Below are 17,272 nucleotides of genomic sequence, written 5' to 3'. Positions count from 1 at the left end.
CTATAAGGTTGTACGGCGACAAACTAGATACCTGAGAAAAGTTCACTTTGAGCTGCATCCAACACATCCACTGGCATTTCCGTCAGCCTTACCGTTAGCCCGTTTGGGGCAGTTGAACTTTTCTTCCTTTATTTTTTTTCCAGTCTGGAGAGGGCACTTTTTTAGCGACGGGTAAAAGGGCAGGGGCTCAAGCCCCCTTTCATGTCTATGTGTGCACGTGCATGGAGGAACAGACATTAACACCATCTATCCTTAGACTTCATTTATACTTGGTTGCGCTGCATAAAGTATAGACTCCGGGCATAGGGAGGAGTCGAGAAGGAGCCTAGCTACCAGTGACGTATTTCGGCGGCCATCTTAGCTAGGGTCGTATCAACAGCTGGCCGTATCAACAACAACATTGACAGCTACTCACAACGTCTCCTGAACGCAGCACAGTCTGTGTGAAGTCTACAACACATTAAGGAGGACAGAAGATGGACCGCGTGACAGAGACATACCATACAGAGAGAAGCTGAACGTGGACGCAAAGGCACTCTACCTGGAAAAAACGACCGAACTGGGTGGATTCGATCCATATGAACACACAGAGTGGGACACACAAACGGTGATGGAGGATTATGATCAACTACCACCACTGACAGAAGTCAGCATTTATCAATATCTTGTTTGTGGAATGAGCTTTTGCACCCTTGAAGACTTTAACAACCGCAGATCGATGGAATGTCATAATCGTTTTACAGTGGGCTGGGTTGGTCATCTCCAAATGTACATAGTCAACACTGAGTACATCGTCGTCCGAACAGAGGTGGGTCAAACGTCAAAAACGTTTTTGCTAATGCCAGTCACTTAAACATGTGTTTAAAAAAAATATTTGTTTTACGTACTATCACTAAGTGTGCATTACAGACAAAACACAACGGTCCAGCCAAACATACTGTACTGTTGTTTTTGTAGTAGGCTAGTGAGCCATGGGTTGGCTATTTTGAGTCTTGTGTTTTGGCGATTTTTTTTTGAGTGACGCTTAATTCAATGCTGTTTTTTTTGTAGGTTTTGCACTCTCAAAAGGATCTCTCTAGGCAAAAAGATAAGCTCATGCCATGGGTCAGCATCACCATCGGAAGTGGCCGAATTGGTGCTGCACACTGCGACTGCATGGCTGGATTAGGAGAGTCTTGCTCCCATGTTGCTGCTCTGCTGTTCAAGATTGCACATTTGGTGAAAATAACCAACAGCAGGTGTGTGTTTTTTGGTACTTATCTTCATAGATGCATTGTACTCCTACGACAACTGAACTATGATCTATCTGTAGGGCTGTCACGATTTCAAATTTAAGTTATTTTAGTTGCTATTTTTTTTTTTACAAGCTTCATAAACACACATTAACCACTTGAGCCCACAATGCATCGCATGTAGATCTGCTATTTTCAAACGATTTTTATACATTTGAAAACATGTGAAATGGGACATTCTGCATATTGAGTGCTTTCTACTTTTGGTACTTAAAGTACATTTTGATGTTTGCAAATGTGTAGAATAGCAGTGTCCTAGATGCCATCCTAGATACCGTTGTTGTTTTTTGTTACTGTTTCCGTCAAATAAACTTGTGTATTTCTAAATATTTTTAAAATAATGTCATTCACATGTACAGTGCTGTTTTAAATTGATATTCAACTAAAGCAGTTTCTTTACCATTGACCATTTGTCTGTAAACATGTGAGGAGTCAGCTATATGTTTGGCTCACATCAAAACCAGGTCATCTTTCTAAACAAACCTATAACACTGGGAAACCACAAGAGGGCAGTAGAGATCTAGTTTCGGCGTGTTGTTGTGTGTCAAGCGCTGTGGTGGATAAAGTACTCACATTTGTTACTTAAAGGGATTGTAGGCGATTCTGAGATAAACAATGAAAAAAACTCCTGCAGTTCGTTTCCCCGACCACCAGGGGGTGTCGCAGGGAGGACTTCCATAGAGTTAAGGAGGCTTCTAAACCGTCCATGCCGAATATAGGGTGCTTTATACGGATACAATTCAAGGAACTGCCCACCCCTGCCGGTTCTCCGAATTTTTATTTTTAAATAGGCTCTTTCATGACAAATTGACCACATATATGAAGTTAAACAACTAAATTCTATCCAAACGCTTTTTGAAAAGTAAATTATGTGCCTAAAAAAACGAAGTTTGAGAGCATTTTAAAACCGAAAGTAAAAAGTTCACACAGGCACGGACGCGCACGGATGCGCACATGCGTGCGTGAATTTACGCACCGGATACCCGGATGTGTAACCTAAATAGTAGGGAAAATACGGATTTCAGAAAGAGGAGTGTTTTTCAATGCAGGAAAACACCCCAGCATCATTATATAGTGGCTGATAGAGGGGAAAAAATGCAAAATATATATATAGAGGTATTTTTCAAATATAGGCTTAATGTTGCCTACTATACCTTTAAGTAAAAGTATCAAAACAACATTGTAAAAAATACTCTGTTAGGGCGCGCCCCCACCAAGAGTTGGCTGGCCGCTGATTGCAGAATCTGCCAACAATGCAAATGCGTGGATTCCTGGTCTTGCGGATTTTTTCCAAGAATCCACGCATTTGCATTGACAATGCATTGGCAGATTCTGCCAAACAGCAGCCAGCCAACTCTTGGTGGGAGCGCGCCCTTACAAGTAAAAGTCTGTTATTCAAAATTCACTTGAGTAAAAGTACAAAAGTATCAGCATCAAAATATACTTGAAGTACCAAAAGCAAAAAGTACTCATTGTGCAGAATATCCCATTTCACAAGTTCAAAATGTATTTAAAAAATCATTTTCAAAATAGCTGATCTAGAAGCTCACATTTAAAACAGCACTGTACATGTGAATGACATTATTTTAAAAATATTTAGAAATACACAAGTTTATTTGACGGAAACAGTAACAAAAATGTATATAGGGCTGAAGTGGTTAACGTATGTTTTGTAATAAGAATCTAAATCTACAAAGTAACTAGTAATTAAAGTTTACAAATAAATGTAGTGGAGTACAATATTTGGATCTAAAATGTAATGGAGTAGAAGTAAAAGTATTGAAAATTGGAAATACTCAAGTAAAGTAAAAAATGCCTCAAAAATGTACAAAATTGCTACAGTACTTGAGTACCCATACTAGTTACTTTACACCACTGGTCAAGTGTTTTTGTCACGTGAATAGTAAATACCAGACAGGACTGGGAGAGAAAAGAAAAGTCACAAAATGTCTGGAACAGATATCTAAACAAATATAGGATGTATGCGGTGCATTTGCAAAGAATTTTTTGTTGAAATCTATGATCAATTAATCATCATTAATTGCTCAGATAGACTATTTACAATGAACAACTGTTCAGTGTGTGAGCCATTAAAACATTTCCACAACATTTTGTTTTCCATATGGAAGGTTTATTTTTATATGCGCAAAAGCAATATAAATGAGAACCTATAGTCTACTATAAATTGAATTAATAAAGTTGACAATAGGTTTACATGAAAAATATAGAACTTAAATCAATGTTTGGCAAAACTTTGAAAAGAAAAAAGTAATTAAAGATGTTTAACTAATAGTTTTGATTGATTACAACTCTTATGATTGATTAAAGTTTAAATGGTTAATCATAAATCAAACCAATGAAAAGTATGAACAAGCACTTATTAACTGATTAACTAATTAATAACAGATTGATGCATCCATTGGAAAACTTTTTTTTTGCATTTTCTGCAAAGTAGCTATTGTACAGTATGTAATACATAAAGGTTTCCACCTGACAGCGGTGATATGTTGAATACAATGTCAAATATTCATAAGGTGAATGATCAAAATAGAAATACAATGAGTAGAAATGCTTCTTGTGCAAGTAGAGAAACATTTGCAGCAGATACAAATAGCAGCAGATATCAAACATAGAAGTGAATTATGCCTGTCTGTCTGCCTGCCTGCCTGTATAATGTATGCATTTGTTTTTTGTTTCTAATATTCTTATCTTAATGTGTCTTTTATTGTTTCATCTCAGTCTTAATTTGTGTTATAGCCCCCTGCAACCCCTTCCCTTCTATATTAGGACCACAACGGGAAACAAGTCTTTGTTGTGTTTTTATTCTTTTGAACATTATGCTCAATTTCAATCAATCAAAATGTTGAACAGAAAGTGTGGAGAGATACGGTATACGACAACAAATATCAATAAAGTGACATAATTATCATAATTAAGTAATTATCATAATTCATTTTCCCAATCGCTGTTTATTGTGATGTGGGTTCTAGTTGTTATTTTTCCTTTGCTTTATTCTGCTTAATTTTATTATGAATGTGCAATCCTGCTACAACTGCCAACCCTCCAATGGTCCCTACAGCGGTCCCTACTGCAACACCAATTGGGCCTGCAAATACTGTTCCTACCGTAGCCCCTACATCAATCCCATATCCAACAGCGGCTCCAATGCCAGTTCCAACTGAAACACTTGCAGGCAGTATTATACTACCTAACCTATCTAAACGATCCTGTCTTGCCTTTTGTTTCTGTGCTTTTTGGAACATTTCATTGGTGTAGTGGCTTCCTCCGTTCGCTGACACCATTTTGTTGATTTTCTCCAGCAGCTCAGTGACCTGAGTGCGATCCGTGGTTTCTTCGTTGTTGAAGACATGACAGCCACCTCCACATTTGTCAACTAATTCTTTTAATTCTGGACTATCTTTAAGAAACTCTTCAACTGTTGTATCTCTAAGCTTGTCACCATGAGTGAACAGAATCATGGTGTATGTATTTGACTCTTGGCCAAATGCACCCTGAATCATGTTCACAGTGTTCTGGTCCTCTTCTGTGAATCTTCCCAATTCCATCGCAACCAGGAACACATGGGGACCAGGAGCAGCCAACTCAATACATGATTTGAGGTTTTCATGGTTTTGATTTTCGGTTGAATTGGCTTCAAATAACCCTGGTGTGTCAACAACAGAGACCTTTTTATCACCTCTTTCCTGACTTTCAACCTTACAGTCCTGTGTCACAGATGTCGCTTTAAACTTGGATTCAAAAGCTTCAGAACCCAGGATGGTGTTTCCAGTGGCGCTCTTTCCAGATCCAGTCTTCCCGACCATCACGATCCGAACTTCTTTATCATCAAATATGAGAGCTGGTGGATTATAATTAAATCATTATGGATGCTAAACATTTGAGTAAAAAAAAACAACAACAACGATGATGATGATGATGATGATATTCATAATAATAATAATAAAGAAGAAGAAATTAAGAAAGAAAGAAAGAAAGAAAGAAAGAAAAGTTGTATTGACTATAACAACTACAGTACAGTAGTATTAATTAGATTTCACTAGATATTTTTCCTTGCTTGCTTACACACGGTAAATAATTTATTAACAATTCTGCTTTGTCTCAGCTATAAGATACATACGTTCCACTTCCTCTCCATCATTGATTCTTCCATACCGGTGATGTGTAGACATGTCTGTCTTGAGGTTTTGATTACTGTGTGGGAGAGAGAGAGAGAGACAGACAGACAGACAGACAGACAGACAGACAGACAGAGAAGTCTTCATATATGGGCATACAAGGGACACACAGAGACAGACAGACAGACAGACAGACAGACAGACGGGTACAGTGGGTACTCTTACAAAGGGTTGAATACAACAGGTATTGCATAAGAGTGGGGCATACATCCTCAAGTTGCACCGTTCCCAAGTAGGCCGGTCTAGTATTATCACTGAATACAAGGATCTAGCCTACTCAAGAACAATGCAAGTTATTAATTAGTAATAGGATAAGGATAATTCCTTTTAACAGGACGTTCATGAAAGTCCTTGCGGGCTTGTTTCCAATGAGGGCCTGTGAGCAATTAGGGGTTAAGAGTCTTGCTCAGGGACAAATTTCATTTCATCGACACATATGCTGGCGTGGCCTGCAATCGTACCTGGGGCAACCAGGGCCTCTGGCTCCCTAAGGCTCACTAACCACTCAGCTATGGCCATAGCTGAACTACAGACGCACACATAGATGAACTACAGACGCACACATTCACGCACACATTCACGCACAGACGGACAGACAGAGATTTTGCCCATCGACAGTAAGATTGTTCACAATGATCACAAGTTATACACAAGTATCTATACTTGTGTAGAACTGCAAGTAAACTTTGTGACGTTGAACTGAATTAAGCCCCACAAATGAACAGCCTGTGAAAACCCTGAAGGGTAGACACATGAGGTGCTAGATGTGCATCCGCACATGCACATGTGTTGCATAGAGCAGTGGTTCTCAAACTTTTTCATGTCAAGGACCCCCAAAATGATATGCATTTGGCCGTGGACCCCCTGGAAAATATTTCGTTCCAGGGACCCCCAGAAGCAAAGATTTGTGTTTCAAATGTTCGCTTTAAAAATGTATATATTCAAAGTTTTGCACAAATTTTCACATTTTTTCAAAACGCGGCACTTGGTGCCGCGCTATGAGCTTGCATATCTGCTAAAAAAAAAAAGGTTAAAGTGGTTAAAATTATTGTGATGCTATATATTAACACATTTTGCTGGGGACCCCCTGGAAACCCCCCCGGACCCCACTTTGAGAACCAATGGCATAGAGATGTAGTATGATGTCGACGTGTGTCAAAAAGATGCACACTAATGATGTTGTTAATACAGCAATCTTATGTTACTGGTCTTTACAACATCCCACCTGTAAGCATATGTTTTGGGGATCAGCGAGACTGCCAGAATATCTGCACTGATGATCACTATGAACAGAAACAACAGACTGAGACGTGCTGACGTTCGGGCAAAGAGATTCTAGAACAAGAGACGACACTCAATTGGCCGTCCCATTACAACAACCGATGCCCAGTAGTAGAGCTCTGCCTCCGCCATATTGGAGTGTTGGGACTTTGTTTAAAAAAAAACATTAAAAAGTCATGCTGTACAAACAAAAAACTTTTTTGCTAAATGTCTGCTAAAGATTGACTTCACACCCCTTACCGGCCTTCCCTTCTGGCTCTGCCAAGGATAGAATCCCACCACAGCCATACTATACTATACTCAGTGCCGGCCCTGTAACCTCGCATCACCAGTCTTTCCACCTCGGAGGAAAGCCTATTATTCGTTATTAAAGGCCTGTGTGATCCGGTCTAGGCCACGCCTATTGAAAAAAAAAGAAGCAATTCTCTTTCTGGAAGTTGCGGGTTCCCTATTTAAATGGAATAGAATTTCTCCGTGGGATAACAAAGGTAGACAGACGCTAAATACTCTCCGGAAAGTACACTCACATTTATATTCATTTTGTATTTTAAAAATAAGCTAAACTACGACACGTCAAGGATTTTATTAGGTAGGCCCTATTACAATGCCCTTGATCGCGGCCGGAGTTACCGGAGGGTGAGGCTTGCGGGTTCCGGCCGCCTGATGAAGCGGATGACGCGCCTGGTGACCAGGGGCGCGGGAAGTGGGGTGCTGAGGGTGCTGCAGCAAGGAGGAAGGAAGGTTTTTTTAAAAATATATATATATTATATATATTTTGAAGTATATATACACACATATATATTAAAACAATAATGTATTCATTCAACTTTGGGGAATAAAATAGATGTTGAAACACATAATCACATGGTCACCTGGCGACCGGGTCACTCAGGAAGACGCACGGAAGTTGATTGTTGATTGTTGATTTTTTTCGGTTCGAAATCAGTTAAATCAAAATCATCTAGGATTCAACTTGATGCAGAAATCGAGGACGAAGAAGATGATGATTGTTCTATAATGATCCCCAGCACGGCCACGCAGGATGAGCAAGCCTCTTGCAGTAGCACGGTCCCCACTGCACACCGTGCCCCAGCGGGAGGGACATCATCACCGCAGCCCGTAACTGAGGTTTATTGGACCTTTTTATGGTAAAATGTGCGCATGTCATTGTTGACCGTCTAGCTGCTGCTGCTGTGATTTGCATAATACACAGGCTCTTTAATTTCCAATACAACTAACGATAAAATCCAACACACTGATGTTGGTGAAATAGAACTCTGTCTTTGTAGTATGTGTGTGTGTGTGTGTGTGTGTGTGTGTGTGTGTGTGTGTGTGTGTGTGTGTGTGTGTGTGTGTGTGTGTGTGTGTGTGTGTGTGTGTGTGTGTATGTATACGTGCTGTGCTGCATGGTAAATAAATAGTATCTATGCAGCGTGCTTGTGCACTGTCTGCTGCTATACGCCGTTGTGAGGGAAACAAAAACCCCCCTTGCTCTAAAGTAGTTCCCGCGTCTCTGCTGGTGACGTAGGGTTACTTCCGCTCCCGACCGGATCATAAACCCGAAAAATATATTGATCCCAGGCTACCGGTCCTGAGCAATTTGGTAGGATTTTACCTGACACTGTATACCACTTCCGGTTAACTCTTTCACAATAAAACGTTCTCTGTTCCACAAGAACAAAAAAAAACATGTACCGCCGATCTTTTAAGTTGTCACCTCAGACGGAGTGAGGCTGAATACCACTTCCGGTTCACCCTTTCACAATAAAACGTTTACTCTTCTTCCAAATAAACAAAAATATTACACACAAGTCATCTCTACTGTCTCTGTCTCTGATGTGCGGGCCAGGCTACGTGAGGGCCGCGTAGCGGTCCAAACCTCTATTACTGTACATCCTCCGCGCTGCCCTGTTTGAATTTTTATTAATTAATTAAACAACTATAAAACAACAGTAACAACACACTCTACCAGCCTTCAGTGGTGGAAAAAGTACTCAAATGTTTTACTTTAAGTAAAAGTATCAATACTGCAATGTAGAAATACTCTGTTACAAGTAAAAGTCCGGAATTCAAAATACTTGAGTAAAAGTTTAAAAGTATTTGCATAATTTGGAGTTGTTCCACAAGAAAGAGAAGATATACAACTTAGTCGCCAAGAAAAGAATATGATAGCCTTTGCATCCCTTTTGGCTGCTTAAATGGAAAGATAAATTCCCACCAACTTTCAAATCATGGGTTAATGATATATATGCATCACTAGACTTTGGAGAAAATTTGCTACACCACAAGGGGGTGTGCTCTGAAATTTTACACCATCTGGCAACCTTTTTTTTTTAACATATAGAGAGGATGAATGCTGCTGACATTAATGACCCATAAAATTGACCCCACTGTATTTGTTTTTGTATATTTTTAGTGTATTTTAATTTAAAAAATGTCCTTTTAATTATATATATTCTACTGTGTAATACTTAACTTCTTTGACTTGTTTTCATCTTTGTTTTACATTTTCTTTCAACTTTCATTGTCTCATTTGTTTGTATTGTCTTTTTGTGTTAATGGTACAGGATACCAGGGTTGTGGCTCTTTCGGAGCGGGAACTTTGGGGGGTGGGGTGGGAGGGTTAACATACAACAAACACTGTTTTTGTATGCTTTTGACTTATTGAACTTATGTGAAAAAAAATCAAAGAAACCTTTAACAAAAAAAAGTATTTGCATCAAAATGTACTTTAAAGTACCAAAAGTAAAAGTACTCATTATACAAAATGTCCCATTTCAAGTTTTCAAATGTATACAAATCTTTTGAAAATAGTAGATCTACAAGCTCACAATGCCTTGCTGTGAGCTTTTAGATGGGCTATTTTCAAATGGCCGATATAGGGCTGAAGTGTTTACTGTATGTTTTGTAATAATAATCAAAATCTACAAAGTAAGTAGTAACTAAAGGTTTCAAATAATTGTAGCAAAAGCGTAGCGTCTGTACTTAAGTAGAGTACTTGAGTAAATGTAGTTAGTTACTTTTCACCACTGGGATTTTACAGTGCAGATTTGGAGCGCTGCGCCTTTAAACGCACTCACAGACACACAGCAGCATAGCACGGTCCACTGGCCACAATTCAGTTCTCTCTCTCTCTCTCTCTCTCTCTCTCTCTCTCTCTCTCTCTCTCTCTCTCTCTCTCTCTCTCTCTCTCTCTCTCTGCTCCACACTAGTGATGGGTCGGTCATGATCGATTCATTCATAAGAACTAGTTCTTTGCCGTGAAGGTGAACAAACCCGTTCACATTTTATGTGCCCCCCCTGTGGGGTTTATAAAGTTATTCTCACCTCATTGAGGGGGGGGGGGCTTCAGAGGTGCACTCCCCCACTTCCAAAACTAGCACTACAACACTGGTTGTTCCTGGACAAAAGACAGACAGCTCTATAAAGGGCAGAACTGACTAAATCCACTAATTTGGGATTTAGGACAAGGCAAGCGGCGTTCCCCCGCAAAAGTTGCTATTTTGGGACACTGGCCTTACCCGCAAAACACCTGCACTACCCGTCACATTATGGATAGGTGTGGTTTGGGCGTTACAATAATAAAACCAATCATCGTGCCAGATGCCATTGCCTTTAAGAGAAGAGTGCGCATGTCATTATCCCCAATGCAAGTTTACGCTCTCCTATCTCCCTGTCTGCAGTGTTGCCAGGTCTGCTTATAGACCCCTTAACAGACGACGTCACACTGGTTGCAAGCGTTTTCTTTTTCTGGCCCAGAACTTTCAGCAGCTAGACTGGGCCAGAGCTTTATTGCCTGAGCCATGGCCCAATAGACGCTACGCTTCTGCCTGCTGGGGGTCACCTCCCACGTAGCCGTGCCGACGATGCGAACGACCTCCTCGCCAAAGACTCCCGGGTTATCCATTAAAAAGCTAAAAGTAGGCCTACAGAAATTGAGGAGAAATAGTCTAAATCAAGGAAACTCCTTGAGGATCCAGGAGGGTTGGCAGGTGTGGGCTACTAATGTGTATTCCTCAGTAGGCTATACATAAAAACAATGTGGGTGCAAAAACGTCTAACTTAGTCAGCAAACGTTTTAGTGACTAATTAGTCAAATTACTAGTAAGATATTATTTATGATAAAAAAATTAATTATATTTTCCCCCAACAATTTCACAGACAAATTTGAATGTTCATTTGGGAAAAGAATGTTATACTACAAAATGTCAGCTGCTGACCAACAAATGAATGCTGGCATTAACGTCAATTAAAGTTACACTTTCCTGTCTACATGTCCCTAAAAGACAAGCGGTGTCGTCTTACCTGCTTGCTGCTTCAGTATTGAAATCCTGATGTAGGTCTGGAGAGACAGAGGAAGTACAAACACAAGGACCAGCTCACTCACACGCCTCTGGGTGTCAACCTGTCGTTATGCATTTATATTCCCTCCCTTTACAAGGGACACACACACGTCATAAGAATCTGAATCTGTTATTGTCTCCTACAGGCCGAAGGCGTGGCTTCAGCGCTCATCATCATCGATATTTAATTTTTGCCACAGACATTCAACAACACCCTAATCCCCTGCCATTTATTATACACTGTGCTGTACATAACCAATATAACCAATATACCAATATTAGATGGCCAGAGAGACATTTTTACACACAAATAATGGTTGGAATGGATTCAGCATCCCTGAAAAACGAGGCAATCAGTTGCCCCGAGGTGGCAGACCGAAGTGGTCGGGCAGGGGTGTAGGCATCGACCATAGCCCGGAGGTAAGAAGGAGCTGTTCCTTCCTAGGTTAGGTTAGGACACGGGGTAGGTTAAGACTTGGACAGGGGCCATTTTTGAATTGCAGCCTCCTGAAGGTGTATCTTTAGGGCAGTTTTGAAAGTGAGTAGGGTTTTACACTCCTTTACTCCTTTTGGTAGGGCATTCCACATTTTTGATGAATAGCATGAGAACGAGTTCATTCCCTTTGTTGAGCCAAATCTGGGTTGAACATGATTTGTGAAGCTGCCTCTGGTGTTATGATCATGGACTTCATTAACATTTCGGAAGTATTTTGACAAATACAGGGGGATCCCAATGTTGTGGTGTATCTTGAAGACCAGGCCCATAGCAAGTTGCTGTACTCTGTCCTCAACCCTAAGCCATCCAATCCTAGCAAAATGAGCAGGGGTTAGATGGGTTTTGTGATTGAGGCCAAGAAGTAGCCTTACAAGTTTGTTTTGGGATGTTTGGAGCCTTGTTTTTAAGGCCTTGGAGGTGTTGTGATACCATGAAGTGCATGCATAATCATAATGACCTTGTATGAGGGCCCCTGCAAGAATCTTCAGAGTATTCTTACTGACTAGACGATCAATCCTCCACAAATAGTTGTTTGGTTGACCTTTTTGATCACTCTTTCGGCGTTTTTGTTACCGGAGAGGTTTGCCTCCAAGATGGAACCCAGGTAGGTAATTTCCTCCTTTCTTGTGATAACATCTTCACCCACTTTGATCGTGAAACTCTCTGCCTTGCTAAGGTTAGGACTGGACCCAAAGAGGATGGATTCAGTTTTACCCAGGTGTAATGAAAGTTTGTTGTCGGAGAGCCAGATGCAGATCTTGTTGAGTTCAGTGCTGAGAGTTTTCTCAACCTGCAGCCTGTCCCTGTCCGAGACCAGCAGAGCCGAGTCATCTGCGAACAGGAACAGTCTGCAGTCGCAAGCTGAAGACATATCATTCACATATATCAGGAACAGTAAAGGTCCTAGTATACTTCCTTGAGGAACACCACAAGTCACTGGGAGGGGAGGGGACAGGGTGCCGTTTACTTCCACCACTTGCTCCCTCCCTTCCAGGTAGGATCTCATTCCAGCTCACCGACGTATCATCAAAACCTATTGCTTTGAGCTTATTGATCATAATTGGGTGATTAACGGTGTCAAAGGCCTTCTGGCATGACCATGGCGCAATATTTGCCCTTGTCGACATCTTGTTTGATAGAGTCGTTCAAATAGAGAAGGCATGTGTCAGTGGAGTGGTTTGTTCTGAAACCAGATTGGAATTTGTAAATTAGATTGTTCTCGGCAAGGTACTTATCGACCTGTTCATAGACTATTTTTTCCATGACTTTCGAGACTTTCGAGAGAGAGTTTTTCGTAAAATTAGTCAACATACTCTTTACCATGTCTCCCAGAGTGAGGGGGTAGTTTTTCAACCAGTTCTGAGGCCACGGTCGTAATGAATATGTTGAGGATTTTACTCACTTCCCGTTTGGTTGTAGTGAGAGTGTCATTCACCTTGAGGCTTATGTTTGCAAACCTGGTTTTCAATTTCTTGCTGCAGCCTAGTTGGTTGTTGAGTAGCTTCCAAAGCTCTCGTGGTTTGCTTTGATTTTCCTCAATTTTGTCATCGAGGTAGCTTTTTTCTGCTAACAGGAGCATGCCATTTACCTTGTTTCTTAGCATGTTTTTCTCTTTTTCGAGTTTAGCTACGTGGGATTTGAGACCTTTGTTAAAGCATTTGGCGAGTTTGATCCTACCTTTATGAAACTCAGAAAACTTTTTGTTTCTGACTTTTATGGCAGTAAGGATGTCCGAATTCATCCATGGAACCGAGCGGGTTTTGACCCTGATGGTTTTCATGGGAGCCACACTGTCCAAAATTTGAATGAATTTGGTTTTGAAACCAAGCCAAGATTCGTCTACCTGTGTGCTGTTTCGAACGACGGACCAATCCTGTTCCTCTAGTCGTGACTGATTTGTGGTAACCGGTCTTAGGTTTACGTTTCTTTCTGGTGCAGAAGATCATGTTATGATCAGATATGCCACAGGTAGAAACACCACTATTGAGGATTTTGTCCTTTTCCGTTGTTAGAATGAGATCTATGGTAGTTTGAGTGGAAACACACAGCCTTGTGGGCTGAGTGATCAGCTGGTGGAGTGAGTGCCGATGACAAAACCCCTTGAATGACTTATACACTGACGCTTCCTTACGGAGCATGTCTCTGTTAAAGTCACCAAGAAGTATCGTCTCCGCATGGTCCACCTTAGCTAAACACTCCTCTAGTCTATCATAAAAATCAGTCTGGTTAGGAGGTCTGTATATGGTACCGACTAGCACAGGTTTAGCATGTTTAAAAATGATCTCGACCCACACAGCTTCAATGTCTGCATCTTTCCCATACACAACTACACAACCCATAAATATAATAGTTAGATTACATTACTCACTAACATACACAACTACACAACCCATAACCCATGTTGGGGTGGCAGTGGTTCAAGGGTAGAGTGGCCGGTACAGCGGCTGGATGGAAGCCGTGAGGTTTCCAGTTCGATCCCGGGCTCCCTCAGAGTTGAACCCCTAATTGCTCCCGATGAGCAGGTTGGTGCAGGTTTATTTAAGATGAGATCCCCATGCACACAAATCATGATGACACTACCTATAGTGCTATAGCTTTGTACAGGCTGAGGTTGTCTGTTGAAGATAAAAGTGAACCAGTGAAAGCAGCCGATCTACAAGCTCAGAAACACGTCGCTATCTGAAAAGTTTTGAGATTGTAGATCGGCTATTTTCAGAATTAAGTATGTCATACATTGAAAAAACATACTCTCAAATAAGCATGTCATCTTTATCAATTGCACATGAATTCATTGATACAGTCATGTTGTTTGCATTGTGCTTTAAATGAAGTCCTGAAGTGAGCCTTGCACTGGCTGCCTTGCGGTTGTCAGGCAGACGCTTAAGCGAGAAACCATTGGACCGACAGACCTGAAATGGTGAAAAAGCAGCTGACACAGATGATACAGAAAGAAGACCATGTAATAAACATGAGCATTTTAAACCCTCACTAACCCTAACCTCAGTAAAACTATGCCTACCCCTAACGTCAAGAAATACTATGCGTAAGAATGCCAAATCGCGATCACCTCACACATCGTCGGGGACGGGGATCAAACCGGTGACCTCGGGACTCATAGGCTGCCTTTCTTCTCATTGAGCTAGAGATATGATAATCCTGCACTGCATGAAAAGAGGCATTAATGGGCAACTTTGGGCAATTGCAGTTGCTCAGTAAACCCGCAGTTTGCTGGTGTTTTTGTACGTCATTGGAAATTTACAGTTGAAAATGTTTACAGTGAAATTTGTCTATATACATTTGGAAATCAGTGATTTACCGTTCCTCTGCCAGACAAAGACCCAGCAGGAGACTGGCCATTTCCTTTGACATTCAAATTCACTCTTTGTTTAAAGAGGGGGTCTCTCTCTCCCTCTCCCTCTCCCTCTCTCCATTGCCAAAGCAAAAATGGAACAAAACAAAAATATAAATTTCAATATTTTTGTTAAGGGCTTAAAAAAGGGCTTAATTTGTTAATCTTTTTTTTTAATATAATCTAAGTGAATAAGAACATTTCCCATATCTGTTCACCGGATAGGTGACAGACTTAATGGGTGGTGTGTGTGTGTGTGTGTGTGTGTGTGTGTGTGTGTGTGTGTGTGTGTGTGTGTGTGTGTGTGTGTGTGTGTGTGTGTGTGTGTGTGTGTGTGTCTGCCTGCGTGTGTCTGCGTGTGTCTGTCTGTGTCTCTCTCTATACAGTTCCATGTATGGTCCACAAATACATGTGGCTGAGATTTCAGTTCCTTTTTCTCAGTTCTCTGGAAATGTCTAGTCAGATGATGTATGGTTTGTCAGAATGAAAGTGTCTTTCCAAGTTCCCTTTCTTCACTTACTGCAGGGTTCATTTGGTGAGAAAGTCTCAGACGGTCTGAGACTTTCTCACCAACATGGAATACTTGTTCACCTTAACGGAAACCACAACTCTTGAAACTAACAAATGGGGCAGTGTGAATGAACACAGGATTGAGCCTAGCAGCAAATCAATGGTACACGTGTGTTACCTGATTATTAAGATACTACTATTTTTCAACCACATCTAATAAGTAGGGCTTTCAAAGTTAACTTGATTAATCGCAATTAACTCACCGCTATGTTAATCACGATTAATTATTTTAATCGCGATTAATCGCATATTTATTGGTAGTTTAGGACACAGTTCTCTATGTCTGTGAGCATGCTCCTTTCCAGTACCTTTACTGTTGTTACCCCGCACCCACAAGTCATTAGACACAATTACATTATTTCTTCAGCTACTTTCAATAGGGAACTAAATGCTACTAGTATATTGGAATGTAACAGGGAGGCTACAATCCTGTGCTAAATTTATGTTTGTTTTATTTTGTAGAATCCTGTATAAGGTCCATTATTTAGTGTTAATGTATAAAATCTGCTGCAGCCTATGTTTATGCTAATGCAGTGCCATTTGATGGTTTCTTTTGGCTTTTTAAAGTATTTCCAATAATAAATGAACATACTTTTGCATAGCAAATATATTTTCCACTCCCATGTTGATAGGGGTATAAAATACTTGAAAAATATACCTCTAAGATACATTGTGAACAGATGAAAAACTTCTTTGCGATTAATCGCGCGATTAGCTATGACAAAGCATGCGATTATTCGTGATTAAATATTTTAATCGTTTGACAGCACTACTAATGAGACAAGACATCAGTTGAATGAGTTTGGAACAGACGTCATGAGACAAAATATATAGTATACACATTATACACATTATATTTGATGGAAAATTAATTGGCAACAACTATACAGTAAGTGAAGAAAGGGAACATGAAAGACACTTTCATTGTGACAAACCATCCATCATGTGACTAGACCTTTCCAGCAGACAGAGAACTGAGAAAAAGGAACTGAATAGATAATACATGGAACTGGATATAGTTCTCTCATCATTATTCTACTGTATGCCGCAAACTTTTAGTTTATTTCAGTCAAGTTTGTGGTAACATTACAGTAATAGTAAACAAAAAAAGCAAACAAGTTCATCAAGAAAAGCAAACCACATTTCGACCAAAAAGGATAGGCTGAAGCATTGCTTATTACGCCTACCCTTTTACAAAACAAAGAAACATTTAAGTCAAAATCGAGAGAAAAATATATATATTATTTGCTGTACTGTACAAGTATATGTATCTATGCTATAATAAATAAAATCATACAGAAGGCTCATGCTTTTTATGTTTTTTTTATAATTATCTATCATCTTATTTTTAAGTAATCTTTTGAATATTTGTAATGACCTACACAATTTCAGATCTCTATCAAGGCTGTTCCACAGAGTTACTCCTGCGAATGTGAACTGCACGTGATGGTATAGAAAGAGAACTTGGAAAGACACTTGCGGACAAACCACACGTCATTTGACTAGACATTCCAGCAGACAGAGAACTGAGACAATTACATAAAATAAGGAACTGAAATTTCAACCATTTCCATAGTCAAGTGCAATCATCAGTATATTAATCATAAATAATATTTGTATTATTGTTTGATGTGCATTACCCTAATTCAAATATGCAAAGAGAGCTCCGCTTGGTATGTTATTGCTCGTCAGCGTTTCGCCAGTTCAGTTTCAGGCCGAAACGTTGACGAGCAATAAATACAAGC

At 40.2% G+C, this 17,272-nt stretch overlaps 1 protein-coding gene across 1 annotated transcript; it reads right to left on the bottom strand.

The window, feature by feature from the left end:
- Positions 1–3,427: 3,427 nt before the first annotated feature.
- On the bottom strand, positions 3,428–11,161 carry LOC308074357 (GTPase IMAP family member 9-like). The gene is made up of 3 exons (XM_080413775.1): positions 11,075–11,161; positions 5,431–5,504; positions 3,428–5,151 (listed from the first exon to the last, which is right to left on the bottom strand). The coding sequence occupies exons 2-3, from the start codon at positions 5,480–5,482 to the stop codon at positions 4,286–4,288; spliced, it is 918 nt and encodes a 305-aa protein (XP_080269901.1). The 5' UTR covers positions 5,483–5,504; positions 11,075–11,161; the 3' UTR covers positions 3,428–4,285.
- Positions 11,162–17,272: the final 6,111 nt, after the last annotated feature.

The sequence above is a fragment of the Gymnoscopelus braueri genome, assembly GCF_963280865.1.
Source record: "Gymnoscopelus braueri genome assembly, chromosome: 2".
Taxonomy (NCBI): Eukaryota; Metazoa; Chordata; class Actinopteri; order Myctophiformes; family Myctophidae; genus Gymnoscopelus; species Gymnoscopelus braueri.
The sequence above is the reverse complement of the archived record's forward strand: the minus strand, read 5'-3'. Positions and strand labels throughout refer to the sequence as shown.